Here is a 27,579-nt window from a genome sequence, read left to right as displayed (position 1 = left end):
AACCTGGAAATTTCCTCGAGAAACCCATCCTAAGGAAAAATGTCCTAAATGTGAAAAAAAAGAGGGCTATATTTCTTTTTATATGCATTTATCATAATGAAAACCAGAAAACTATCCTAAGATTAACTGGGGAATGAAAAGAAAACAATTGCACACTTCCTCAAGCAATTATTTTTCAGTAATTAAATATAATTATTGTAAAACTATCTGGAAAAAACCAAGAGTAATAAAAGTACCAGTTCTGAAATTACACTGACCCAAGTTACAATTTTGGCTCCCTCGACCCTTTCTTAGTCCATGATCCTGGGCATATTATTATTTAGTCTCTTTATTCTAATCTATAAAATGGGAATGATACATGCTAAATAGGATCAATGTGAGGATTCAATTAAATGTGACAATAAAATAAAAAACGAAGCACAGTATTTGGCACATGGCAGCAGTTCAATAAGTGTTAAATTGCCCCCCCCCACCATTTGTTTTATATTACATGGAAAAATGCTATGCTTTGTCAACAGATTTGACAAACTTAAGGAAATACATGGTTTCCTAGGAAAATATAAATGACAAAATTAACTAGAAAAGTCAAGTAGACCAATTACTTTTGAAGAAATTGTAAAGGCTTTAAAATCTACTTTTTTAAAAAAGATACAAGGACCAAATGGTTTCATAACTATGTGAGAGTATTGTTTATAGAACAAATAATTCTCATGTAATAGAATTTTTTCTAAATTATGGAAAAAGATGGAAAACTCTAATTTATTGAGGCTAGCATACCCTTCATGACAAAATAAAATAGAATAAAAACCAAAAAAAAATATAGATCAAAATCCCTTATGAATATAAAGCAAAAATATCTAAATATTAACAAATAGTTATGTATCAAATGAACTATAACCCGTGAACAAGCATACATTCTAGGCCTGTATGAATGATTCAGCACCATGGGATCCAAATAACTCATTACAACAGTAAAAGAGAGAAAAGCAATTTTTTTTCCTGCACTGGAGATTGAACCCAGAGGTGCTCTACCACTGAGCTATACCTCAAGCCCTTTTTCAAATTTTATTTTGAGACAAGTTCTCAGTAAGTTGCTCAAACTGGTCTCCAACTTAAGATCCTCCTACCTTAACCTCTTGAGTGTACCACTGCACCCAGTGAGAGAAAAATAATTCCATCCATAGATGCTGAAAGTTCTAATAAAATCCAATATCCATTTCTCACAAGTTTTAGTAAAATAGAACTAAAATGAAACTACTTAGTATGATATAGATTATTTATCAAGGATAGCAAATAGTACGAATGACACTAAAGTCATTTACATTAAAATCTGAAAATGGATAATGTTGTCAGTTGTTGCCATTGCTAGTAAAACTTATTCTGAAACTGGTATAAAGATGTGAAAATAAGGATAGGGGCAGGAGGTGTGGCTAAGTGGTAAAGCACTTGCCTAGCATGTGTGAGACACTGGGTTTGATCCCCAGAGACACACACACATACAAGCATATAAAGAAAATAATGATAAAAATCACCTAGAAAATAAAGAAATACTCATTTAAAAATTTCCACAATTAATAAAGTAATTTAGCATGGTGGTGAATACAAAATGGAGAATATAAAAACCAGGTACAAATGGAAATGGGGAAAAGTACTATTCGCAATAGCAATAAAAGCCAAGAAATACTTAATACATTTCACTTAAAAGTGCAGGATCTCCACCCCCCAGAAAAAAATTTGATAGAAAGACCTAAAATAGGACTGGGGATGTAGCTCAGTGGTGGGGTGCTTGCCTACTGCCTAGCATGAATGAGGTACTGGGTTTGAGTCACACACACATGCACACACATACAGAAAAGAGAAAGAAAGAAAGAACTAAAAAGGTCCAAACAATGGAAAGAACTATGTTACTCTTAGATAAGATTTAATGTAAGAAAAAATTTTGTTTCTCCCAAATTAACATATAAATCTAATGCAATTCCAATGAATATTCCAATTTTTTGTATGGAGTAAAATGTTTTTGGAGTTCATTTGTTCATCTGGAAAAGTAAATGTCAGGAAAAGGAAAGTATAAAAAAGAATAGTTGACTTTCTTCACCAAATATTTTTAAGAACATCTACGTGAATTTTAATATATTCTAATCTTAGAATAGGAATAGATAGAAAAATAAGTAGATTGATAAGAATGGAATAGAGAGCCCATAATAGATTCTAGTGTATCAAATAATTTAATATTTTAAAAATATCAATATTTCCATTCCATTAAGGAAAAGGATGGTTTACTTAATAATCTGTGCAGGGCCAAGTGGCTATCTCTCTGGAAGGTACAGAAAGGAACAGTCCCTTTTCCCATATAAACAAATTCTAAATGAATTAAACACTCTTAAAAATTAGAAAAACCTTGGAAGAAAATTTAGGGAGAAAAATATATATAATCTTGGTATTGCAGAGAGCTTTACAATCAATCCAAGAAATCTAGCAGCAGTTAAGGAAAATATTTATTTGACTTCATATATTTAAAAATGTTTCATTAGCAAAAGTGATCACAAAGTCAAAAGAAAAAAAGATGGGTACAATATAACATGTGGCAAAAGAATACCTACCATATGGAAGCTCTTACTAATTTATAAGGAAAAGGTGGACAACAAATGGAAAAATAGACAAATTAGGGGAATAGATAAGGGAATAACTTAGGGTTATCTATTCAGTAAGTGTATATAGAGATGCTCATATTCAGTAAGTGTGTATAGAGATGCTCAGTAGTACTAGCAATCAGCAAATATAACTATGAAATGTCACTTGTCACCCTTGTGACTAACAAGAACCAAAAAATGTTAATTTCCACCCTTGTCTGGGGTGCAGGAGAGGAGGTATTTATTCAATGCTCCTGAGGTAAGCCTAGTCATGACTCTTCAAACCCCACATAAATAAAATGCAATATAAAAGACTGATATGAGGGCTGGGGTTGAAGCTCAGTGGTAGAGGACTTGCCTAGCACATGTGAGGCCCTGGGTTTGAGCCTCAGCACCACATAAAAATAAATAAATAAAATAAAAGTATTATGTCCATCTACAACTAAAAAATCTTTTTAAAAAGACTGATATAAGGTAAATATGTAGCAAGATATTTATTGTGGCATTTTGCAGTGGCAAAATAATGGAAATAAAGGGAAATGTCCATCAATACAGGGATGACTAACACAGTTCATTCAAATCAAGAAATATTATGTAGCCAATAAGAATAATTTCTTCATATGTAATGTTGAATCCCATCATTATGTATATTTATAATGCCACCAATAAAAATATGGAAAAGAGAGGACTGGGTATATAACTTAGTTGGTAGAGTAGTTGCCTTGCATGTACAAGGCCCTGGGTTCAATCTCCAGCACCACCACAAAAAACAAACAAACAAACAAAATATATATATATTTTTTATATGTATATATATACATATATATTTATATGTATATTTATATATATTATATATGTATATATAAAAGTTGGGTGCAGTGGAACATGCCTGTAATCTCAGTGACTTGGGAGGATGAGGCAGGAAGATTGAGAGTTCAAAGCCAGCCTTAGCAAAAGTGAGGCACTAAGCAACTCAGTGAGATCCTGTCTCTAAATAAAAATACAAAATAGGGCTGGGGATGTGGCTCAGTGGCTGAGTGCCCCTGAGTTTAATCCCCGGTACCCCAAAACAAACAAACAAACAAGCAAAATACATGTATATGGAAAAAAGAGTAATTTCTTAGATCAACATAAATTAATTTGTTGAGACTTCCATCATGTAGTGAGAAAGGTAAGATGTGAAAGGGTAAAGGGTATAGTATGAACCTACAATAGTCCCACCTCATACATACATATTCTGCATTTATTTTTGTATGTGATTATAGAAGGATAGAGAAAGGAAAAGAATAACAGAATTTAACATCAGTAGGAATTGGGGAGGAACACTTGTTCCCAATGTACAAATGGGCACAATAAAAACAGCATGAATAATAATATGAGACTATTTTTTAAATAAAGTAAAATATACATGCTACAACATAAATGGAAGAGGTAGATAGAAATTTTAGGTAGGCTCCATGAACAATGATGCAAAGCATTTCAGAGAAGAAAGATTGTGAGGCAATACAAACAAATGATCATGGCAGTTGCTTCAGGAGAGGCATCGTATATGCTTTTCCCCTCCACACTTTCCAGGTTTTCTCTAATATAGGTTTTTGCTTTTGTAATTAACTAAATAAAATAAGATTTCCAACTTAATTGCTATTAGTCACACAACTCTTATTATGTCTTGAAACCAGTCGCCATATGTCCACATGTGAGTTGGATGGTGCCTAGCTCTGAAAATATGTACATTTTTTTCTTTAAAAAAATTCTTTTTTACATTTTGATTATATCTAGGCTATATGCATTTTGTACTTCTTTGTTTTCAATTACTATAGATTGGATAACTTAATCACTAGGAACAAATTATCCAGAAATGTCCCATAAGATTATGACTTTATATATTTCAAAGTTTTTTTCCCCCAAATAACAACAGAAATTACTTCTAACAATGATTTTCAAAGCTCTATTGGTTTTGGCAGATAGCTTCTCTTCCCCTTTCCTGGTATCAGCTGCTTCACTTATAAGTGAAGAGGTTGGGGCTGGGGTTATAGCTCAGTGGTAGAGCCATGAGTGAGGTACTGGGTTTGAATCTCAGCACTGCATATAAATAGGTAAAATAAAGGTCCAGCAGCAACAACAACAACAAAAAATTTTAAATACATAAAACAAATAAATAAATGTAGAGGTTGGATGAAATAATTTTCTCAGGGCCTTTTTCACTCTAACATTCTTTGATTTTAAATATATTCATCATGGAATGCATTTAATATCAAATAAATGAATAATTTATTCATTTTTTTTCTTAGTAATGTTCTCTCAACTATGAAAAAAAGTCCAGGATAGCTAGGGAAGATGCTTTCTCACCCATGTGTACCCTCTTACCAACTTATTATTTTGCTTCACAGGCCTCAGTATGTAAATAAAAAAAATTTTTAGTCAACTTTCAAGAGGTGTGATTTACACAGAATAAAATGCACCTAATTAAAATATACATTCCTTGAGTTTTTGTCAAATTTCTGCACCTGTTATACAACTACCACAATTGAGCAATAGAACATTCCTATCACTCTAAAAATTTCCCTGTACCTCTTCTCAGTCATCCTTCTACCTCCTGATGTAGGCGACTACTGATCTGCATCTTGTCACGATAGAGTTGTCTTTTCTTGAGTGATGAACAAAGTTTAAAATTTGTATTTTCTCAATCTTGGATCCTGTTCATATATTTCAATTATTTCCATCAGTATTCTAAGTAGCAAGCAACAGAAAAGAACGGCCGATTTAAACAGTGAAGGAATCTGTTGAAAGAATATGGGATAGAATCTCTGGGAGACAGAGATCAAGTCTGGGATTAAGTGGCCAGCAACAATGCCCCAAATCATATAGTAAAACAATTCTGGTGAAGAAAACACCACAAGAGATGGTTTGACATTCCTAAGCTGTCTGTACCCTGCTGCCACTACTGTCTTTACAACACTTCCTTAGAAAGTAGAAAGTATATCCAGTCAGTCTGCCTTGGGCAATCTGTCAGTGTCTATTGGGGTAGGCACATCTGAATGGCAAGTCCTATGTCATGTATCCTCATCTGCAAGGGAGAATAGGAGAACCTGGAACTATCAGCCTCAATAGTTGTAGGTGCATAAGAAGAGTGGATCCCTCAAACATAGGAAAGGGTTAAAATACTGGATGGCTAAAAAGAGGTCCTGTCTCCACACTGGGTGTAAAGAAACCTACCAGATACTGAAAATGGGTTAAGTCCATCAGAGATCTTACTGTTTAAAGAAAGAGAAATACTGGCACTAGCTTTCACACTCGTTCAAGAGTTTTCTTTTTAAGATAATTTCTCTGAACTATAACTTGCTAATAGAATCAAAAGGCCTAATAGTAATTTATCTGATCCAAAAAAGAATGTCGTGAATTAAAAGTCGCCATAATTTTTGAGTGATGAATTTCATACTTACAAAATGATTATCTCCCTTAAAGTTTTAAGATATTTATTCAATTTAACAGTTTTATTCTTTTAAAATTATGTAAACCTCAAGATGTGTTCAATTTTTAAATCTTAACACATAAAGCTTGTTCAGTTTCTTCATTAGTTCTACCTGCTATTCCTTAATCTTTATTTCAATCAACAGGTGCAGGGAAGGGGAGGTGGCGTGATCTGGGACAATGATGATGCGATGTTGAAGAATAAGCTGGAGGAGAGAAGCAACAGGCACCATGGAAAAAACCAAAACAAAGCAAGGTCAGATTTCCCCATGTCTTAGCTCAGGATTCAAGAAATGTAGGTTTTAGTCTTGTCTTGCTACTATCTCAAAACACTATTTCCCAACTGGGCAGGGTTGTGTATCCTGTAATGCCAGCGAGACTCAGGAAGCTATGGTAAGAGGATTTCAAGTTCAAGAGCAACCTCAGTGATTTAGCAAAACCCTCAGCAACTAAGCAACACCCTGTTCAAAATTTAAAAATAATAAAAAGTACTGGAGTTGTGGCTCAGAGTTAAAGCACCCATGAATTCGATCCCCAGTACCCAAAACAAAAACCTCTAAAAAACAAACATTGTTTCCTTGTCATCATCTAATGACCATGAAGAACACAGCTTGCTGGAAAATAGAAAATGTTATCTATATAAAATTTGGCTTAAGTTGTTATCTTCTTTTTTTCAGCAGTACCTTAAGGACTGCCTCAGAACAACATGCTCAGTGAGGCCAATATACAGATAATCCCCCACTTCTCAGTTATCGTGGAAGCACAAGTACTTTCTCTTTCCCTCAGTACTGATGATTGAACCCAAGGGCATTCTACCACTGTGCTACATCCCCAGCCCTTTTTTAATTTTGAGACAGGGTCTAGCTAAGTTGCTGATCATCAAACTTGTGATCTTACCTCAGGCTCCTGAGTTGCTGGAATTACAGGCTTGCATCATGGTATCCAGCTTGAGTTTTCCCTTTTCATCTTTACCATATAGGAGCAACCATATAGAAGTTTCTGTTTTCATGTCCAACTTACAGTTAAGAAAACAGTCATGGAGAAGTCAGACTGCAACTACAAAGTGTCAAGGCGAGGTCTGAGATTCTGATCTGTATTCCCAAGTCCTGATTCTTACTGTTAGACCCGGCTGTTGGAACATAGTATAAAATGGACTAAATAATCCTTATTCAAGCTTGTGTGGGGAGTTTTGGTAATAGTAAGGTACCTGGATTTTATACAGACAGTTCTCTGTGAGCACTGAGTTACATATTACTTATGAACTTAACATATTGCATATGAGGAGAACAATATGCACATTCACACAACCAAATGTCTGCAACCAGGGGTTTCATCTATAAACTGCTTGATTCATATATATAACACAACAAAGCAGTAGCCAAAAAGATGAGCAATGAGCTAAATGTGTTACGTGGGTTGCCTTGCCTTTATCTTCATGGTCACCCCATATGGTTCTGGAAGGTACAATCTAGGCCAATCTTTTTTCTTCCTGGGTTGTAAATTATTTTGCAACTCATGCCTTCCCTTGCTTTGCCCTGTGTTTCCCAGTTTCCACCAAGACAATACTGTTTTCTGTCCACCTATATTCTTCACAGAACTTTTTCATAGACAGTTTCCTTCTATTAGTCTTCTTACCATGAAAGAGAGCAAGATTCCCTTTGCTGATTTTCGCAATGAAAGGAGGGAGGAGTTCAGAAGTTTGGCAAGGATCAGAGGTAGGAGAAGCAAGGAACATTTTATACAGTCCTCCTGAAACCAGTGAATGACAACTGGAGAGGTACCTTCCTGGACAGGAAAAGCTGCCTTCCTGGTGTTAGAACCATCCCCTCAGGTAAACTTCAGTCAGTTCAAGAACATGATGGAGACACTTCCTGTGCATTCCCTCCTTTCTATTTAAAGACCACTAATAATTCAGTTTGATCAAGAAACTTCGCCACTGGTAGAATATAGTTTTCTACTACAAGAGTTCTATTAGGTAGATTTGGTTTGTTCATTAGAATGTAAACATAAAAACCAGCTATATTAGTTCTTGAATCATTGGTTTCTTGTCATGCAGGCCCAGGTAGAGGATCCTGTAAGTTCTCTATTCCCTGTGAGATAGGATAAGGACAAAATACATTGTGTTGATTAAACAAAGCTCTTTCTTCCTACAGGAGAGAATGAACATATGCCGGTGAATAGTCCTTCCACACAGATTTACCAGGTAAAGACGAACAGATTGTCTTAAATGCTCCCAGCGGTGACTGTACCGTGCAGAGACTTTTTGCACTCACAAGTGCTTCCATATATATTTGTTCTCTCTCTCTTTTTTTTTTTTTTTTTTTTTTTTTTTTTTTTTTGCAGTACTGGGGATCAAACCCAGGGCTTTGTGCTTGCAAGGCAAGCACTCTACCAACTGAGCTATTTCCCACAAGACTGAGATAGGCAGGGCAGAGGGGCTCTCCCATTCTACTTTTGAGAGAAGTGATTATTGAAGGACACTACTCTGTTTATAAAATGCAGCACTACTACCCCATCTCAGCTCTGCTTTTCTTGCCTGATGCCACTGTCACTTTAGCTTTGACTCATACAATAACATTTTCACCAGAAAGGAGGAAAGTGCAAATTATTGGTTTTCTATTTTAGCAGAAAGAATTGAGAATTGAAAGGGGCTATCATTGCCAGTCTTCAAATATGGTGGTAGAAAAATTTTAAACTCCTTTCAAACAATGGAAATAATTTGATTTACAAAGAAGATAAAAAATCTGCAAAATATCTTTGCAGCAAGAGTTAAATCAGGTACTTTGGTTCTGTCAACAGAATTTATTTGACTTTTATCTTTCAAACTGTAAGTTTGAAGTAAATTTCTGTCTTTAAAAATCATAGGAGTTTATTCTGACATAATTTTTAATATATAAGGCTAAGGGAAAACCATGTTCCTCTCTAGGCTGAAGACAGTATTATCTGGAATACATGAGAAAGAAGGAGGTATTGGCAGAACTTAGCAGGGGTTGAGAGAAAAGGCCCCTTTTAAGCTAACTCTCAGGTTTTAAGCCCTGGTAACTAGGAAAAAGAGTGGTCCCTCAAGCTGAAGAATAGGACTCCAGGGGAATAGAAAGTTTAGGAGAAATGTTATCTAGATTGGTTGAGTTTCAGTGACAGCAGAGTGAAAATAACAACTAGTTCCCAGAAATATCATGCAAGAGTGCAAAGGCTATAGGACTAATGAGAGCAAACCAAAACAGGATTATGAAAATATTTTTAACCATATTGTTTCTAGACTTAGATCAGTATTGGGAGATGGTAGAGAAAGCAGCCTCAGTTCAATTTAATTCATATTTACTGAGTAGTTACTATGTGCAAAGTCTACTATTGAGTCTAAAGAGAGATTAAACAGATGAAACAAACATTCTTACTGATGTTTAAGTGTCTACAACCTAGAAAACACATATGCTAGGTAGTTCATATGAGGGAAATTGTTGAAAAGATTACAGTGGACACACTGGATAAATCTACAGGGGAGAGATGAATTCGTGTTGACTAAACGATTTGAGCTAGGCACTTCAGGATGAGTTGATCATTTGACAAGTGGATATGAGGAAGGCTAGGGAGGCAGGGAGACCTTGAACGAAGGACAAGAAGCAAAGTTGGTTTTCACTCAGTGCTGATTTGGTGCCTCACTGAGCCAAAGCCTCTAAATGCTTTCCTTGCCCACCTCTTGTCTATTCTCATCTGACCTGTGTATGGCATTTGAATGAGTGCGATTACCTCTTTAAACTCAGGTATGACTTAAAGTCTATTATAGATTTTATGTAGGTCATTCCCTGGATGTTGGCTAAAGATAGCTGCAATGGGGGGTGGCCTCATTAGCTTATTGTATCACAAACCCAAGTACATCTGTTCACAGTGGAATACACAAAACAAAGTAAAGTTGGTCTATATGACCCCTGTGACACTATTATAATCCCATCCTTGTTTTAAAAGAACATTTCCTAAGTCTGTTTACTTCAAGCAACTTTTAACCAAAAGAAGAAGAAGGAGAAGTAAAGAAGAAGAGGAAGAGGAAAGAGGGAAGTGGGAAGGAGTTATCTATAAGAGAATACAGTATATATTACAAGGGAAAATATCTGAAGCAAAATGTGAAGTTTCAGCAGTTCTCTATCTTCATATTTTATTTTCTTGATAGATCCTTTCCTTTCCTAACATTATCGAATGTAGTAACTTGCTTTTTAAAAATTATCTGTCCCTTCATCTAGAATGTAAGCTCTAAGGGCAGGGATTTAGTCTATTTTGCTCTTTGTTGTATTGTCAGCGTAAAGCACGGTGCTTGGGATATAATGCATATTCAATAAATATTAGTTGAATGAATGAATGAATGAATATATGCAAGATGTGTATATTGCTTTGAACTAAAAGGTCTGATGTAGTCATTGTCTGATGACAGTGTTGGGAAAACTGATTCTTTGGAAAAAAAAGAAGAGATCCTCACTTTATACTCTAATCAAAACAATCTCCAAAAGGTTTGTCAAAAAAGTTAAGTATTGAAAACAAATCAAAAGTTTTAGAATAAGTATTTTATTTCTGTATGTGAAATGTCGTTTTATTTTTAAAAATTGAGAGAAATCACAATTAAAAGGTTTGAGAGTTCAACCACATTACAATTTCCAACTTTTTCAACATAAAAACATCTTACACAAGTTCAAAAGCAAAATAACGAAACTAAATACTTTCAACAAATATTTCAAAAGCTTAATGATATATAAATAGCTCATGAAAATGGATTATTCCAAGACCCAAATAGAAAATGGGCAAGGAAGACAATTTTCCAAAATAAAATTATAGATAGCTTAGCTAATAAACAGAAGAAAAAGTTGATGCTCAAAAAAGTAAAATAAGGAGCATTAAAATAAGGATTAAAATAAGGAGCATTAGTTTTTGACTACCTCGTTTAGCAAATAATAAAATAACATTTAGTTCTGGTATATAAATTGGTAGAAACTTCTAGAAAAATTATTAGTAAAAGTTCAGGAAGTGTGTTCAAATGTTCAATGTATCTTTGGCTCCCTGTCCTATAACCATTGGATAGACTTGACCTCCCTGATGACAGTAAGGTACAATAATCCAAAGCTTGTCCCAAAAGTCAAAAGGAGAATGAGTACTACTATCTCCCAGTGCATTGCAGGTAGAATTACCACCAGAACTGTAAATCAGTGTGAATACACAATCACCCATTGGGTTTGCAGGCTCACTATATTCTCCATTATTTCAGCCCAAGTGTATTCTCTTTTTCTCTCATCCTTTATCCCTGGCATCTATCCCTTTCAAACAAAGTTATTGAATGACAGCTCTTTTCCAGAGTTAGGTGGTGGCGTTTTGTCCCTGATGACTTCATTTTGCATATGGATTTTTTTCAAATTATAATTCCATTAACATGATAGGGGGTCCCACGAGAAAGGCAACAGATGTGGTAACTGCACAACTTAATTCCAGCCAATCCTCACATCAATGATTGGAACTCCAGCTGTGCTTTTATGGCTTGCTTATAGCTTTAGGAATGTAAATATTGTGACTTCCTCCAATTCTATTATTTATACTTCATATATCTTATTATCCAAGACATGTTTTCCTAAATCCACTAATTTAGGACATTACGTCCCGTATAGAATGCTTCCAAATACATGCAACCATAAAGTATTATATCTTTTCAAACCTACTGGCTAAATATATTCTATGTAATTATTAATTCATTGAATATATTGCCTCCCTGCAATGTAGTAGATTTCCCTTTGGGTTAAATATTACCTAATATCTTTGATTCATAGTAATTTTATATTTCAGAATTTATCCTGAGGAAATAATCTGAAAATATATGCAAAGTTTTAAATAAAAAGCAGTATATGGGCTGGGGTTGTAGGTCAGTGGTAAAGCACTTGCCTAGCATGTGTGAGGCACTGAGTTTGATTCTTAGCACCACATAAAAATAAAAATTAATAAATAAAATAAAGGTCCAGTGACAACTAAAAAATGTTTTTTTAAAAAAGTAGTATATGGCAGCATTATTTATAATCTTAAAAAATTACAAATACAAACTTTCACCAAGAGTGAATGAATAGGTAAACTCTGGCATATTTCATATGATCAAATACTATGTAGCCATTAAAAAATAGACATATAGAAAAAAATTTGAAGGCTATGGGAGAGGGCTTATAAGAATCAAAGGGCAAAAAAAGAGATTAGAATCAAAATATCTCTAGTGTGATTTCCACCATATAAGTGTCTGCATTTATATACATAAAACAAAATAGAAGAAAATGAATGTTAATGGTTATATTGAAATAATGAGATTTAGGGTGATTCTCATTTTTCATCTTTTTCTCTAAAATGAAAAATAATTGAAGATAATAACTTATGTGCCAAAAGGACCTCTGATTGAAAAACTATGGGAACCAGTCCTACAGTAATAGGTTTCATCATCCAAACTGCCATTGAAATTTTTCTAGGATTTGTAAGTCTTGAGCTTCAGTTCTTTTTGCCATTGAGGAATGTTCTCACACCAGAGAAGTTAAACCCTTTGAGGCCTGTAGTGTATCCAGGGAGGAATAAGACAGATTCTAGCACAGTGGCCTTCGCCTCATCTTCAATAGGGTCTTGAAAGAATGACTTTAGGGGCCACCTTCTGAAGGGACAGTAGTGGAGTGGATTAGGAAATTTGCTGTTGATGTTCAAATTACTTACTGTCCACTTAGTGCTTTAAATCATTGCCTTTCTGGGGATCAGTAAAGAGGCCTAAAATCGGAAGATGGAAGTTGGCAGAGAAAACAGGTTTCTTCTGCAGTGACTCTGGTTTAGGGGGAAACCAAACACCCTGGCATCCTTGCCAACATGTGCTACTCCAAAACACTTGGGCTTTTTCTCTTGTGAAGTCAAGTGTTATGTAAGAATTTGTCACATGCCTTGTGGAGTTTCCCCAAACCTTGACAATTGTGACTTTGCAGAGTTCCCAAGGCACAGGCACAGTATCTTGAATTTACCTCTGGGTAGCCTCCTGATCTTGGTCATGTGGCAGAAAGGAATGGGAAGTTTTTATAAAACAAAAACAAAAACAAAAACAAAAACAAAAAACAAAAAACAAACCAAGCTGGAATTCATGAAAAATTTAGCTTGAGGCCTGACATATCTTTGGTGGAAACCAAATTGGAAGACACTGATTAAAAATCATCTTAAGAAGAGTTAAGAAGCCAAGAAAGGGAAGAAATTGAGAAGCAGAAATTAACAGCAGGAAATAGGAAGATTTCCGACTCCTCTCCCCCATTTCTTTGAGCCTAAGCTGCCCTCTGTGGAACCCTACCTAGGCTTTGAAGTACAAGTCTTCCCTGAACCTACCTCCAGTGGGAGCCCGCCTCCAGCGGCAGGATGGAGGGATCATAACCTCTCTAGAGCAGCTTCATGAAAAAATCAACGAGATGAGGAACGTGTTCAACTCGCTGGAGAACAAGGTAGACTCCTGTTTCTAATCCTTGGGGTGGGCTGCGGGCTGTCAGATGAGAAGCCGAAGAGAGAGCAGAGCAAAGATGTTAAGACCCTTGTCTTCTGGTTATTTTTCATTCACAAGGCTGTGAATGGTCAGGTTGGTATGAAAAACCAATCTGTCACAGCTAAAGATAGTATGAGCCCTATGTTGTCTCAGGTTTGTGATTATGCTCACAGTGGTGTCCCCACCCTGGCTGGTCATTGGTTGTAAAGCTGTTTATAAAGCAGTAGTGTTACTTTACTGGAAGAAATAAAGGAAGTAGACTGACAGCTCAGAACAGTTTTAGCATTCCCAGAGTCACTTTATGACCGGTTGTTAGGAGACTTCCAGTGATTTTTAATTACTTGAGAGCTGAGGTTTTATAGGTGAGGAAGTCTTTTTACCTAGGACTCTGCTGTTGCCTTTTGGCTTCTGGAAAAACCCCACACATCCACCTATAGGAGTAGTGATAATGAAACCTATTTCTGTTGGGATAATGGTTCCTTTTTTTGTTTTGTTTTTTTTTCCAAGCAGGAAACCTAAGTGAATGTCTGGGCACTGAATGAATGTCAAATTTCCTTCCTTCAATTTTAAGATTTGCATACTTTTTGCTCTGACATTATATAGCCGTCAATTTTATTTTACTCTCAGAAGATGAGTTTAGAGATGAAAATTACCAGATCAGAAAATAATTGCTCTGGTGATTTAATCCATCATAATGGGTGATTTAGTACATATATCAAGATCAATCACAAAGATTAAGTTTAATTAAAAATTGTTGGAATCAGACCCACATTGCTCAAGTTGTTTCCCAGTCTTTGAACCCCACTCTGCTTTTTTTTCCTAAAAATGATTTCTTTGGTTTCTCTTATTTCTCCCTATTTCCAGTTCCTAGAAAGAAACCATTTGTGAAACACACTGAAACAAAAAAACCCTTGTTTTTAAAATAGTCCAGATCCTGAGTCATTTTATAGTAGAATGTGTCACTGCAAATTGAAACCATTTGGATGACTTGATTCTGAAAATGTATAGAAGAACACATATGAAGAAACTTTCTTGGTGGATATTTAAAATTATAGAATAAACCTTCTAGACCATTCTGTCTTGAAGAAAGATGTGAAGAATTCCTCTACTTAGCAGAGTACAAAGTCATACATGTAAAGAAAGTAATGTTGTTGTCTTGTTATCCTATATTATCTTAATTTATTGTCTGTTGAAAATATATTTTTCATTGTTCAATAAATAAAACTGAACCTTTAGAAATGCTCCATTTTCTCCACTTTTCTGTTTGTGCTTAACTTTTTCATTTATCACCTAAAGAGGAAAATAATTAATTTTTAAAATACCTGTGTACTAAGCATATGCCATAGTTGGCACCTTACCCACATTTACTCATTTAATTTTCAAGACATCTCTGTGAAATAAACATTATTATAATTACCTTAACGATAAGAAAACTACTGCAAAGAGGTTAATCATCTTGCCTAAGGTCTTAATACTTGTAGGAGAGAGCTAGGATTTGTACCCAATCTAATTTTGAAATTGTCACCTCTTCATGGTGGGGAACTTGACAATAGAAGTCCAGTGTGTGCAGTCCTTCACGACAGACTGGACTGCTGAAGTTGAGTAACATCAACATGCCATACTCCTACCATTACAGATAATTCTGTGCCTTCCTTATGGATTAAAGCCTGTTGTTATGGAAAATGTCCAAGAATAGAAAAAAGAAAGAAAGATGTAATTTCTTTTTCCCTTTCAAAGAAATTATCATTATTCCTAGGCATAGATTGTTTTTATTCTTTAACTTTTTAAGGAAAAAAAAACCCTGAATTTATTTATCCTCCATAATAACCAGGTGGAATTCTTTCACAGAATTCAGAGTTAACCGGACCAAGAATATCTTTTTCACATACTTAGGTTGCTTTTCAAGTAGATCGCATTTTAATCAAAAGTTGTGAAATGAATAGTAGTTTGCAGAGGCACTTGGTAACTTAATTGATTGATTGTTTTGTTGCCATTTATCAAGCTTCAACACATGCTGTATAAAGAAGACAAATGGGCTCAAGTTTCCCTTAAGATGTCCAAATTTAAGTAAATGAAGTCTGTAGATTGTCAAGAGTCTGGTTTCTTGAGGAAAAGAAGAAAAGAAAGGAAAAATTCAAGGAGCCAATGATGCCATTTATAATAATTTACAGCAAATTGAGTTTATTTTTCATGCATTATTTAGTTGCAGGCATTAGCCTCCGAACTGAAAACTGGGTTCACAGAAGCAATGCAGGAACTGTCAAGAATTCAACATGGAGAATATGCTTTGGAAGAAAAGGTTAAGAGCTGTAGGTGTTCCATGGAAGAAAAAGTTACTGAGATGAAGAATTCATTAAACTATTTCAAGGTAGGTGCATCTTTTATTTTTCTGCTGAAAAAAGAATGTTGGATTTTTTCCCATAACAGCTAAATATAAGAATTTTCCCAGTGGTGCATGGTGGCACACACCTGTAATTCCAGCAACTCAGGAGGCCGAAGCAGGAGGATTGCGAATTCAAAGCCAGCCTCAACAACTTAGTGAGGACCTAAGCAACTTGCAATACCCTGTCTCAAAATAAAAAGGACTGGGGATGTGGCTCAATGATTAAGTATCCCTGGCTTCTATCCCTGGTACCAAAAGCCAAAAACAAACAAACAAAAACAAATCCAAAACAAAACCAACAAACAAAAAAGATTTTCCTTTTGGGCCACTCACTTGTTATCATGAAAAAAATATGTATTTCCTGTTTTTCTTTTTGGAGTTCTGTGTTAAACTTAGAGGCCATAATAGAAGTAAAATTTTCATCACATATCCATTCATTCAATATGTACCAACCAAAAGCTTATGGAGTACTAGATATTATGTTCTATGCTTTTACCCTACGTACCAGTTTAAAATATAGCAATTCTTATTTTTTAGGAAGAGCTAAGCAATGCCATGTCAATGATCCAGGCTATAACTTCCAAACAAGAAGAAATGCAACAGAAAATTGAACAGCTTCAACAGGAGAAGAGAAGAGAGTCTCGAAAAGTTAAAGCCAAGTGAGTATCTTAAAGGTATTTACTAAAAAGAATTTTGAAAAAGAAAATGCAAATTAAAACCATAATCAGTTTTTTAAAGTCACCATATAATGTGCTGATGAGCAAGGGAACAATTGGAACTCTTACACACAGGTAGTGTGAAGTGGTACAATCAACTCTGGAAAACAATTTTTCAAATTTCTGAAGTGTTCTTTAATTTCTTTAAAGATAATAAAATTTTATTTTTAATATTTTTTTTAGTTGTTGATGAACCTTTATTTTTATTTATTTATATGCAGTGCTGAGAATCAAACCCAGTGCCTCACACATGCTAGGCGAGTGCTCCACCACTGAGCCATAACCCTACCCCCAAAGATAATAAAACTTTTAAGAAATTTAATATACAAAAGAATATTATTACAATAAATATTTGTAAATAAAGGAAATTAAATTGTTCTTAAAAAATATTTACCAAAGGCAAACCCATAGCAAGGGCTTATACATAGCACTGAGAATACCTTGCCCTCTATTGATACATAGCTAGTTGGCCACTGAGCTCCATCAGTCAGCATGTGATGGCAGGAATAGAGCCATAAAAGTTGGTTAATATACAAATGGATGATAACTATTACATAGAAAAATGCACTTAATATGATATGAAATGGCATGTATACTTTGATTACAACTGTAAAAACATATAAAATAACCAGAAAGATACTTTTTTAAAATGATGATTGTTGTGCTAAGATTGTGGGGCCACCAGTGATTTCTTTTTTCTTTTTTATTAATTTTCTAAAATTTATCTAATGCTGCTATTATTTTACTTGTATAATTGAAAGTAAATTTATGTTAAACACTGTCTCAACTAGATTGAATCAAGTAAAGTTTCACCACTACATATACATAAATCTTCATTGTTAATTTTTTTTTTTTTTTTTTTTTTTTTTTTTTGCAGTGCTGGGGATTTGAACCCAGGGCCTTGTGCTTGTGAGGCAGGCACTCTACCAACTGAGCTATATCCCCAGTCCCATTGTTAAGTTTTTGATGTTATCAAATTTAAGGTAGAAATACAGGAATAATATTTGTGTGACCCTGGAGAACAGGTTATGGTTTTCAGTTGAAGATCTACAGCTTCCTGGTAACTTTGAATTCCTTGGTTAAACAAATGTCAATCATCCCAAACAAACTGTCACTACTGCTAACTTTAAAGATCCTGGTGACAGGGAACCAGTAACAGAAAAATAAGAATAAAGAAATTACACTTAGAAGTGATTTGTAGATATCTGAAGTTTTTCTTGAGTTTAGGTGATGAATTAAGTTGAACTCTACAAATTGCTAGTATTGGACTTTTTAATTTACAAAAATAGCAGTTTATATAATTCAACTTAATAATTCAGACATTTTCTTGAGTAGATCTGAACTGAATTTCCTCCTAATCTATCAAGTATTAAGAACCAAAGTGACCTTGTGGTTATTTCCCTTTCCTAGAAAAACTCAAAAAGAAGAACATGGCACACAGGCTGGGCCCACACAAGCACAAGGAAGCCCTTTCCGCTCCATCAATATCCCCGAACCTGTTCTGCCAAGTGAAGATTTCACAAATATTTTGCCTTCTCAGGCCTATGAAAAAGGTATAGTTTGCAGACTGTGGTGAATTAAACAAATATTCGCCCCCTTATTTCTAGGTCTTAAGTAATGTAAAAGTGGGCTTACATGTCCTTCATTGTTATTAGAGGAAACTGAGGCATTGCTCAGAATTTTTCCTCATTTCTGGAATTTAGAAGGGTCTGGAGAACCTAAGAGATCCTGAGAGTCTGCCCACTTTAAAGATTTTATTTTTTGAGAAAATACTAATCCAGATTCTTCTAAATTCCAATTGGATTAAAAATAATTTATTACATCATCAATACTGTACCAACCATATGAGAGAAATGTTTTTTTAAAAAATTTACTCTAAAAAATAATTTTATTGGTGGTGTAATTCAGTACCCATCTTTGAAAAACCAGAGCTGGTGCTGTCTGTGCACTGAAATAGTCACCAACTACATACCTGCTTTTAGGGATGTGAGAACAGATGTTACAAAATAGTACACTGGCAATACCAACTTTTCAAGGAATGTGGTTACTGACCTGTGTTCCACTCAGGAAAAAATAAATAAAACAAAAATCATTTGCTACATTTTTGTATCCTTGACAATATCTAGCAAAACACCTATACAGAAAAATGAATGCAGAAATTAACATTTATTAGATGACTTTCCCCCTTTTTTTGGTCTTATGTAGAAAGTCCTTAGAAGTATAAGTTCCTGAAAGATAGGATTAGTGGTTTTCTATTCTTATGGTTTATGGAACAGTTTGGCTTATGTATTCATATATAATAAGTGTGGTTTGAATAACTGAATCTAAAAATATGAACCAAGTGCTTTTTACTTGGTGTACTTCTAAGTAAATAATTACTTCATTAATTTTATTTTTCTCACCCAGGTGAATAGTTATTTTAGAGACTGGTAGGTGCAACCTGGACTCACTTGATCCATCTGGGAATGGGTCCACAAGTGGTTCTATTTTCTTTGTTCTGGGACATGGAGTGCAAGACATGAAAGGTGATCCTTATTAGCAAACAGTTCAGGATGCTCTTAGAAGGTAGAAGTCAGATCATTGCCAGGTCTGGGGCAGCTGAACATGTTCACAAGATAAAATATTTAAAGTTTTATTTGCAAAGCACATATATGCATCTTTAGAGACTGTGCACCAGCTCTCAAGAAAGGAATAATCATGGGCTGGGGAGATAGCTCAGTTGGTAGAGGGCTTGCCTTGCAAGCACAAGGCCCTGGGTTTAATCCCCAGCACCACAAAAAAAAAAAAAAAAAAAAAAAAAAAAAAAGGAATAATCATAGGACTTGTTTAATCTGTTGAAAAGAACTGATCTAGACGATTTCAGAGCTGACATAGATTTAAGTTAACTTTTTATTGGCAACTCCTTCCATCCCTGCTATGTAGATATGGTCATAGTTTATTCTACTAAGTTAATGCAGAAATTTGGGGATAATGTGCTATAACAAAATATTCTGGATAGAATTGGTGGTAGTTTATGTTAAAACTCAGGATTAAAGAACCAAACTTTCAGAGTGTTGGTTTACCCATTCCTAATGATAAAATGGTACAACTATTATCTATTGTCCTAAAATTCAGTAGCTTAAAATATTCATTATCTTACACTTTTGCAGAGTCAGGAATTTGTGCAGTTTATCTGGGTGCCACTGGCTCCAGGTCTGTCACAAGGCTGCAATCAAGGTGTTGGCCATGGCTATCACTTGGTGTGATTGCTCTACTCAGGAAGCATCAACTTCCAAGTTTGTTCACATGGTTGTTGGCAGGCTCCAGTTCTATGACATGGGCCTCTCCAAGTTGCTGCCTTACAACAGGGCAGCCGGCTTCCCCCATGGCAAATGATCTGAGAGAAAGCTCAAGAGAAAAGCCACAGTCATTTCATAATCTAATCTTGGAGGTAGGAATCCATCCTTTCTGCCATATTCTATTCTTTAGAAGCAAATTACTAAATTCACCTACCACTTAAGGGATTACATAAAGACATGAATGTGAAGGGGTGAGGATAATTGGGGGCCATCTTAAATGTTGCTTACCACCATGACCAACGCTCTTTTTGAAAAGGCATCCTCTTTTTATATGGGTCCTCTGATGTGAAAGCTTCATTCATATATCTTATAAATACATAACTGATAAGTCTGAAAATGTCGTTTTACAGGATCGAGTATACCTTTCCTTTGAATTCCCTCTCCTGTTCAAGAAGACTTCAAGAAAAAATATGAAACTATTTGCTTTTTGCAGTGCTGAGGATTGGACTAGGGCTTTGCACATTCTAGGCAAATGCTCTACCTCCGAACTACAACTTCTTCCCTGAAAGCTAAACTTTTTGAAAAATATGTTTCCACTATCATTTCCTCTTTCTTATATCCTATTTATTCAACTTTTTTAGGTTTTGGCTTCCACACTTAACACTCCACTAAACTGTTTCTCTACCTTTCCCGGAAGTTTCGGGTACCTTTGCTACTTGCTTTCTTGAAATGCTTTCTTCTTTTGGCTGACACTGTGCTTCTCTGATTTTCTTCCTACTCTCTGACTACTCTTTCTTAATTTCTTTCTTTCTTTCTTTTTCATTTGTTCTAATTAGTTATACACAACAGTAGAATGCACTTAAATACATCACATATAGATGGAGTATAATTTCTCATTCTTCTGGTTGTATATGACATAGAATCCCACTGGTTCTGTACATAGGGTAATAATGTCTGATTCATTCTACTACCCCCATTCTTCCTTCTTACCCCCATGCTCTTAAATTCTTTTGGGTTCCTAATTTCACTCAGAGTAAGTCCAAACTCCTAAACACAGTTCATAAAGTTGTGTGACTGGTCTCTGTTTTTCTTCTCAGATTTATCTTCTGTTACTCTCTATTTTATCTCTATAGTCAAGCCACCCTGATATACTTTTAGGTCCTGCAATGCCCCATATATTCTGTGACCTGTGGTCCTTCACATATGCTAGCTCCCTCTGCTTGTCTCGCTCTCTCTCTCTTTAACTTTTCTAGGCTAACTCCTATTCATCTTCCAAGTTTTCTAGACCAAGCCTTTAATGGTCATTCTTTAAAATGCAATTTAAATCCAGTAGGTCTGGGGTGGGACCTCAGCTTCTGCATTTACAATAATCTCCCATGTAATATCAATGCTGCTGATTCATGGCTATACTTTAAGTCAACATACTAGAAAATATTCTAAACACCATCCTTTCTGGTATCCAGTTCTCCTCCCCACCAAATACAGGTCAGGAATACCCCTAATAAACTTTCATAGCACACTATAATTCCTCTACCCACATCCAACCATCCATCCCAGGCACTGTTTAGATGGTGGGATACTGCGATGAGCAAAACAACAAGAATTCATGGAGTCTTTGTTGTGAGGGAAGCAGACAGTGAACAAGATCAGTAAAATAAAACTGGCACAGTGATGCTTGCCTGTAATCCCAGTAATTCAGGAGGCAGAATGATCACGACCATGAAGCCAGCCTCAGCAACTCTGAGAGAACTTCAGCAATTTAGCGAGACCCTGTCCCAAAATAAAAAAAATTTTAAAAAGGCTGGGAATGTAGCCCAGTGGTAGAGTGCTTCTGGGTTAAATTCTCAGCATCAATGAATAATAATAATAATAATAAGAAGAAGAAGAAGAAGAAGAAGAAGAAGATGATGAAGAAAAAGAAGTAAAATATGTAGTGTATTAGATGATGAAAAGTTAAGAAAAAAATAAGTAAGTAGGATTGTAATTTTAGATAGGGTGCCTGGTAAATATCTGAAGGAAGAAAGAAAATTAGCCTATGGCGATGGAGTAGAAGAGAGGGCACAGATAGTGCCAAGATCTTGGTGGCAACATGACTGACATGTCCAAATAACAGCAAGAATATTATTGAGGCAGAGTGGATGGGGGAGAGAATAGGAGATACAGTAAGAGAAAAAAAGAAAGGAAGGAAGGAAGGGAGGGAGGGAAAGAGGGAGGAAGAAAAGAAAGCAAGCAGCAGAGAGCGCATACATTCTAGGGCTACATGATAATTGCGAGGACTTAGTCTTCCTACACTGAAACAGGAAGCCATTGGAAGGCTAAGCCAAGGAGTCTGACTTACATTTTAACAGTATCATTCTTCTCTCATTATGATTATCATCACCACTGCCACCACCCTCATGATTAAGCAATAATTTTGCTCTTACAGTATTCCAGGTTCTACTTTAAGTAGTTTACATACATTAACCTACTTAATTCTTATGGCAATTATTTGAGTTAAGTACCACTATAGCACTTGCCACACCATACAATAATTTTCTTTCATTTGCCTGCTCGGTTCTCCCAAGAAAGTATAAAATCTATGAGTCTTTCAGTGCCTGGCTCACAGAAGGTTCTAAGTGCATTGGTGGAATGAATGCTGAATGAAATTTTTCTTTCTCTGCAGCCCAAGAGTCCAGATCTGTTCATGTAGGAGATGGTAATGTGAAGGGAATGATGGGTCCTGGTAAGTGGTTCTTCGGTTATTTCTTTTTTTTCCCAGAAATTCCACTCTTTCCCTCTTAACACCTTTCCTGCTTCTACTCCCTCAATCCCAAAACAGGTATGAAAGAACTGGGGCAAGATAAAGCATTGCTGTTACTAAGATCCTAGGAGGTGTGCTAGAGTAGGTCAGTGACTTGTTTAAACCCAAGGATGACAGAAGGGCTGGGCAATAATATTCTTCATCTTTTTCTGGCTCATTTCACTTACTAATGAATTAATATTTGCTGAAATCTCACAGGTGAGTGTTTCATGATTTAAGTTTTCCATGGACCACACATCTGTATGGTTTAATTCAAGTTATTTATTTAATTGATGATTTACCAGAATTTTGTATATTACTTCATCTTCCCTTCCCCTTCCTTTTTCCAACTTACCATCATCAGGATGAAGGGGATAGCAAAAGAAGACATTGTCTCTGGAATCCTTCTTCCTCCTCTTTGTGTACTTCCTTCCCCACAAGGCTGCTGGCTGGGCTCACCTGAGGGGAAGCTAACATGAGAAGTCAGTACATGCTACTCTAAATGAGCTCTAAGTTTATTTAGTTCTCTATCTTTATTATTTATTTTATTTTATTTTTTGTGTGTGGTACTGGAGGATTGAGCCCCATACATTTATTTTATAAAAAGTCTTACTTAGTAGAGTCTATGTACAAAGGGTAGAGGATTTGTACAGAAGCAGAGAGAGGTAACACCTTGCAGTGGGTGAAACTTTTAATCCTTAATTGACATATTTAATCCTTGAAGGATAGTTGTATACACAGGGGCATACGAGGTAAGAGTTAATAACAAACACTATTTATTTTTTAAAGAAAGATCTTGAAAGCAGCTGTTATTTTTCAGGAGTGAACCCAACAACTCCAGAAACAGATGAAAACCTCAAGCCTTGTCTCTCAGCTGATATCCAGCCCAAAGGCCATCTCTCATCTGGTGTATGGAGGCAGCCCAAGGATGGCAAAGAATGGGGCGAAGAATATGTCACGAAAGACCACCCAGATAAACTCAAGGAAGCTGGCCAGGCTAGACACAGCTCCCTGGAAAATGTTTTATGTGAAACCTCTTTAGCTGGTAAGTTTCACAGGGAATGCAGGTTAAAATTTTAAAGAATAAGGTATACCAGGGCTTGGAACCGAAGGGCTAAAATCCTGGCAATGTCGATCCTGTGGCCATATGAGACACCTAGCCTCTGATTTCTCTTTCAGATGAAGCAATCAAAGGCCACAAAGGTCACATGACCTGTTGGGACTAACACCTAGATTTTGGGTGTTCATGACATTTAGTAATACCATGCTTTGGAGAAAAATACAAAGCATAAGGTTGGTGGAGAAGGCAAAACTTTATGAACTATTTAGTGATATGGAAACTTCAATACATAAATCTTTTATTAATAGTCCTCTACCAAAATACCAATCACTGGGACAGGTTCTGTCTTCCCTCCTTCTTTCCTTCCTGTCATAATCATTACTGAACACTTAACTATGTTCAAACAATGACATTTCCTCCAATGGGTGGTAATTTTTTTAATTAATTTTAATTTTTTTTTTATTAATACGTGAAAAATTAAATAGAACTAAAAGGTTTGTTACTTTAAAAAAAACAGCAGCAACCACTCTGAACTCTTTTGACAGTTTCTTCTGGTACTTGCTTCCAGGTTTTTTGAAAAAGTCTGTGCTACTGTTTTGTAAACAGTACTTTATTAAAGGTTAATTTCTTGCTAGAGAGTAAAATTCACAGAGCTTATATTTAAGCTTCTTGCCTTTTTAACATATGTATATCCACAGTGATCACTACCCAGATCAATATATGCAATATTTCTGCTACCCCAGAAAGTTCTCATGCACCTTTCCAATCAATATCTACCCAAAGAACTTCTACCGTGTCTTCCACGGTAGAAGTCTGTTCTCAAATATCTTGGTGGAAGATTGTGGTGGATGAGATGTGCTCAGCACATGGTAGCCAGGCAGGAGAGACAGAGAGAGAGCAAAAAGTCAGGGACAGAAGTAGTCCCCAAGGTCACTCCCTCAGGGACCTACTTTCTCCAGTCACACTGACCAGTCTGCAATTACCACACAGTAGTCCATTCATCTATCAATGAAGTAAGCCATTTCCTGGATTAATTCACTGATGAGGTCAGGACCCTAATCATTGCCTAAAACCCCTACCTGTGAACCTTGCATTGGGAATCATGTGTTCAAAACATGAGATTTGGGGGGACATTCCAAATACAAATTGCAAGTTATTGTCACTTATGGTTTTTCATCTTGAATGTTCTTGATATCTTGGTCTACTCCTTTTTTTGATGAAACACATCATCCAGTAGTTTCTGCATACTTGACTGATAATTTGGCTTATTATAAAACCACTTTCCCTCATCATTTTGAAGCAATTGTTCTATTGTCTTTTAGTTTCTAATATTGCTATTGGAAAGTTCAATGTCTTTATGAACCCCAGTCCTTTGAGTATTACTTTATTTTTCTATCTGGTAACATAGAGAATCCTCCTCTTTATACTTGGCATGCTTAAGTTTCATGGTAATGTGGTGTGCATTACAATGATATGAGAGTCTTTTTCTTTAATTATGCAGAACACAATGATCCCTTTCCTCCGGGGACATATTGCCTGGAATTTTTTTTTCTACTATTACTTTGTTAATATCCTTTCATCCATTTTTTTTTTTTTTTCATTTTCTCTGAAGCTTCTACTAAGTTGAGTTTGAATCTCTTGGACTGAGTTTTTCAACTGCCATATTTTTCTCTCCTATTTTTCTTCAATGTATCTCTTTCTTTTTGTTTTTATTTGGGGAAGATTTGACTTTATCTTTTACGCTTTTAATTTCTGCTATGCTTTAAAAAATGTCAAAAAGTTTCTTTTTAAAAGTGTTCTCACTTTTTAAAAGTAGCATCTTATAATTGTTAAATGGTTGGAATATTTTTTTATTGTTTGTTCCAGCAGAATGCATTTTTGATTCATTGTACACAAATGGAGTACAACTTTTCATTTCTCTAGTTGTGCATGATGTAGATTCACACCATTTGTATAATCATATATGTACCTAGGGTAATGATGTCTGTCTCATTCCACCATCTTTCTTTGTCCCCCTCCCCTCATTTCTGCCTACACAATCCAACATTCCTCCATTCTTCCCTTACTCCCTTCCCCTGCCCTGTTATGTATCAGCATCAGAGAAAACATTCCACCTTTGTTTTTTGGGGATTGGCCTATTTCACTTAACATTATATTCTCCAACTCCATCCATTTACCTGAAAATGCCATAATTTTATTCTTCTTTATGACTAATATTCCATTGTGTATATATACTACAGTTTCTTTATCCATTCATCTATTGAAGGGTATCTAGGTTGGTTGCACAATCTAGCTATTGTGAATTGAACTGCTATAAACACTGATGTGACTGAGTCACTGTAATATGCTAATTTTAAGTCCTTTGGGTATAAAACGAGGAGTGGGATAGCTAGGTCAAATGGTGGTTTCATTCCAAGTTCTCTGAAGACTCTCCATACTGCTTTCCAGAGCGACTGCACCAATTTGCAATCCCACCAGCAATGTATGAGTGTACCTTTTCCCTCACATCCTTGAAATGGTTGGAATATTTTTCTCATATCTCTGATAATATTAACTACATGATTTTTAAAAGTTTTCATTTGTATCCTGCATTGTCTCTGCTTCTTCAGTCTCCCCCACCTTAAATAAATGTACATATACATTTTTTTCTCTCTTTGATGGTATAAGCTTATTCAAATTTCTGAGTGTCCTGAGGTAAATATTTATGGGTGAGAGATTCTTTAAAATACCTGGAAATTTTGTGTCATCTAAACTTGCCAATAAATGGGCTTCATTATAGATAGGTGAATCAGGTAGCAAATGAACTTTTTTGGCAGGTGGTCTCTTCATGTCAATATTTAAGGGTCTTTTTTTCTTGGGCGGTTCAGCATATCAAGTGGAAGACCCTCCATCCCCCTGCCTGGAGTGATAAATCCTGCTACTGGCATCCTGGGACCTGCAGGGGAAGGGGGCTCAGGGGAATCTCACTGTTCTGAATACAAGCCTTCTGGGAATTCCCTTGTTTTCATGTTAGCATCTCAACCCTGCCCTCTATGCTTGGAGTTGTTGGCCCAGATCCCAGAGAAAGGGCCTTCTCTAGTTTCACTTCTCCCATTTCCCAAAGGATGGGCGTGAGGAGTGAGTGCGGATCTGGATGTTCAATGCACCTGTGTAGATCTTCGACCATTTCACTTGCTAGCAGTGTTGCCCTTACTTGTACCTTCTGTGGTGTCTCCTGTCCTTGAGTCTTTCTGCTGCTTCTCAGTGGATTCCTTATCTGCAGACAGGAACAAGAAGATTATGTGCCCTTTGCTCTGCTGAATAAATGATCCTGCCTCCATTCTGTTTTCCATATTCCAAAATTTTCTGTCTTTTTACTGCTTTTGATAACTTTTTTATTGCTTTCTATCATTGTGTAGGTTTTGGAAAGGAGTCACTAACAACAATTCCCTCTCTGGTTTGTTTTTAAAGCTAAAAGACAAACTGTGGCTCTGGAACTGCTTGAATCTGAAAGAAAATATGTTATTAACATTTCCCTGATCCTGAAGATAAAGGCAACATTCCAGGGCTCAGATGGAAAGAGGAATTCCAAAGAGAGAAGGTATCCATGTATTCATTGCCTTTGCTTTTCAGATTGATTAGGATTTAAGGTAAGTTGTTCATTGTTTCCACCCTGGGAGTTCTGGGGCATATGAAGAATTCCAGAAATAGTCTTTGGAAAAAGAATAAACAGGCCTGGCGTGGTGGCACAGGCCTGAAATCCCAGTGGC

General features: G+C 35.8%; 1 protein-coding gene across 13 annotated transcripts in view; it reads left to right on the top strand.

Moving 5' to 3' along the window:
- Arhgef33 (Rho guanine nucleotide exchange factor 33) overlaps positions 1-27,579 on the top strand; it is a 116,404-nt gene that overhangs the window by 19,619 nt on the left and 69,206 nt on the right. For 10 of the 13 annotated variants that reach the window (XM_047523082.1, XM_047523080.1, XM_047523077.1 and 7 more), the window contains 9 exons: positions 6,248-6,357; positions 8,255-8,304; positions 13,433-13,576; positions 15,818-15,982; positions 16,535-16,656; positions 18,124-18,266; positions 22,654-22,713; positions 23,591-23,815; positions 27,281-27,410. In XM_047523082.1, coding sequence (XP_047379038.1) covers positions 6,333-6,357; positions 8,255-8,304; positions 13,433-13,576; positions 15,818-15,982; positions 16,535-16,656; positions 18,124-18,266; positions 22,654-22,713; positions 23,591-23,815; positions 27,281-27,410 — 1,064 coding nt within the window. In that variant the 5' untranslated portion in view covers positions 6,248-6,332. The remainder of the gene's footprint in view (positions 1-6,247; positions 6,358-8,254; positions 8,305-13,432; positions 13,577-15,817; positions 15,983-16,534; positions 16,657-18,123; positions 18,267-22,653; positions 22,714-23,590; positions 23,816-27,280; positions 27,411-27,579) is intronic. The other 3 variants (XM_047523088.1, XM_047523091.1, XM_047523090.1) reach the window with 1 other exon arrangement.

Source organism: Sciurus carolinensis, chromosome 13 (genome assembly GCF_902686445.1).
Source record: "Sciurus carolinensis chromosome 13, mSciCar1.2, whole genome shotgun sequence".
Taxonomy (NCBI): Eukaryota; Metazoa; Chordata; class Mammalia; order Rodentia; family Sciuridae; genus Sciurus; species Sciurus carolinensis.
This window is presented reverse-complemented; position numbering and strand designations above follow the sequence as displayed.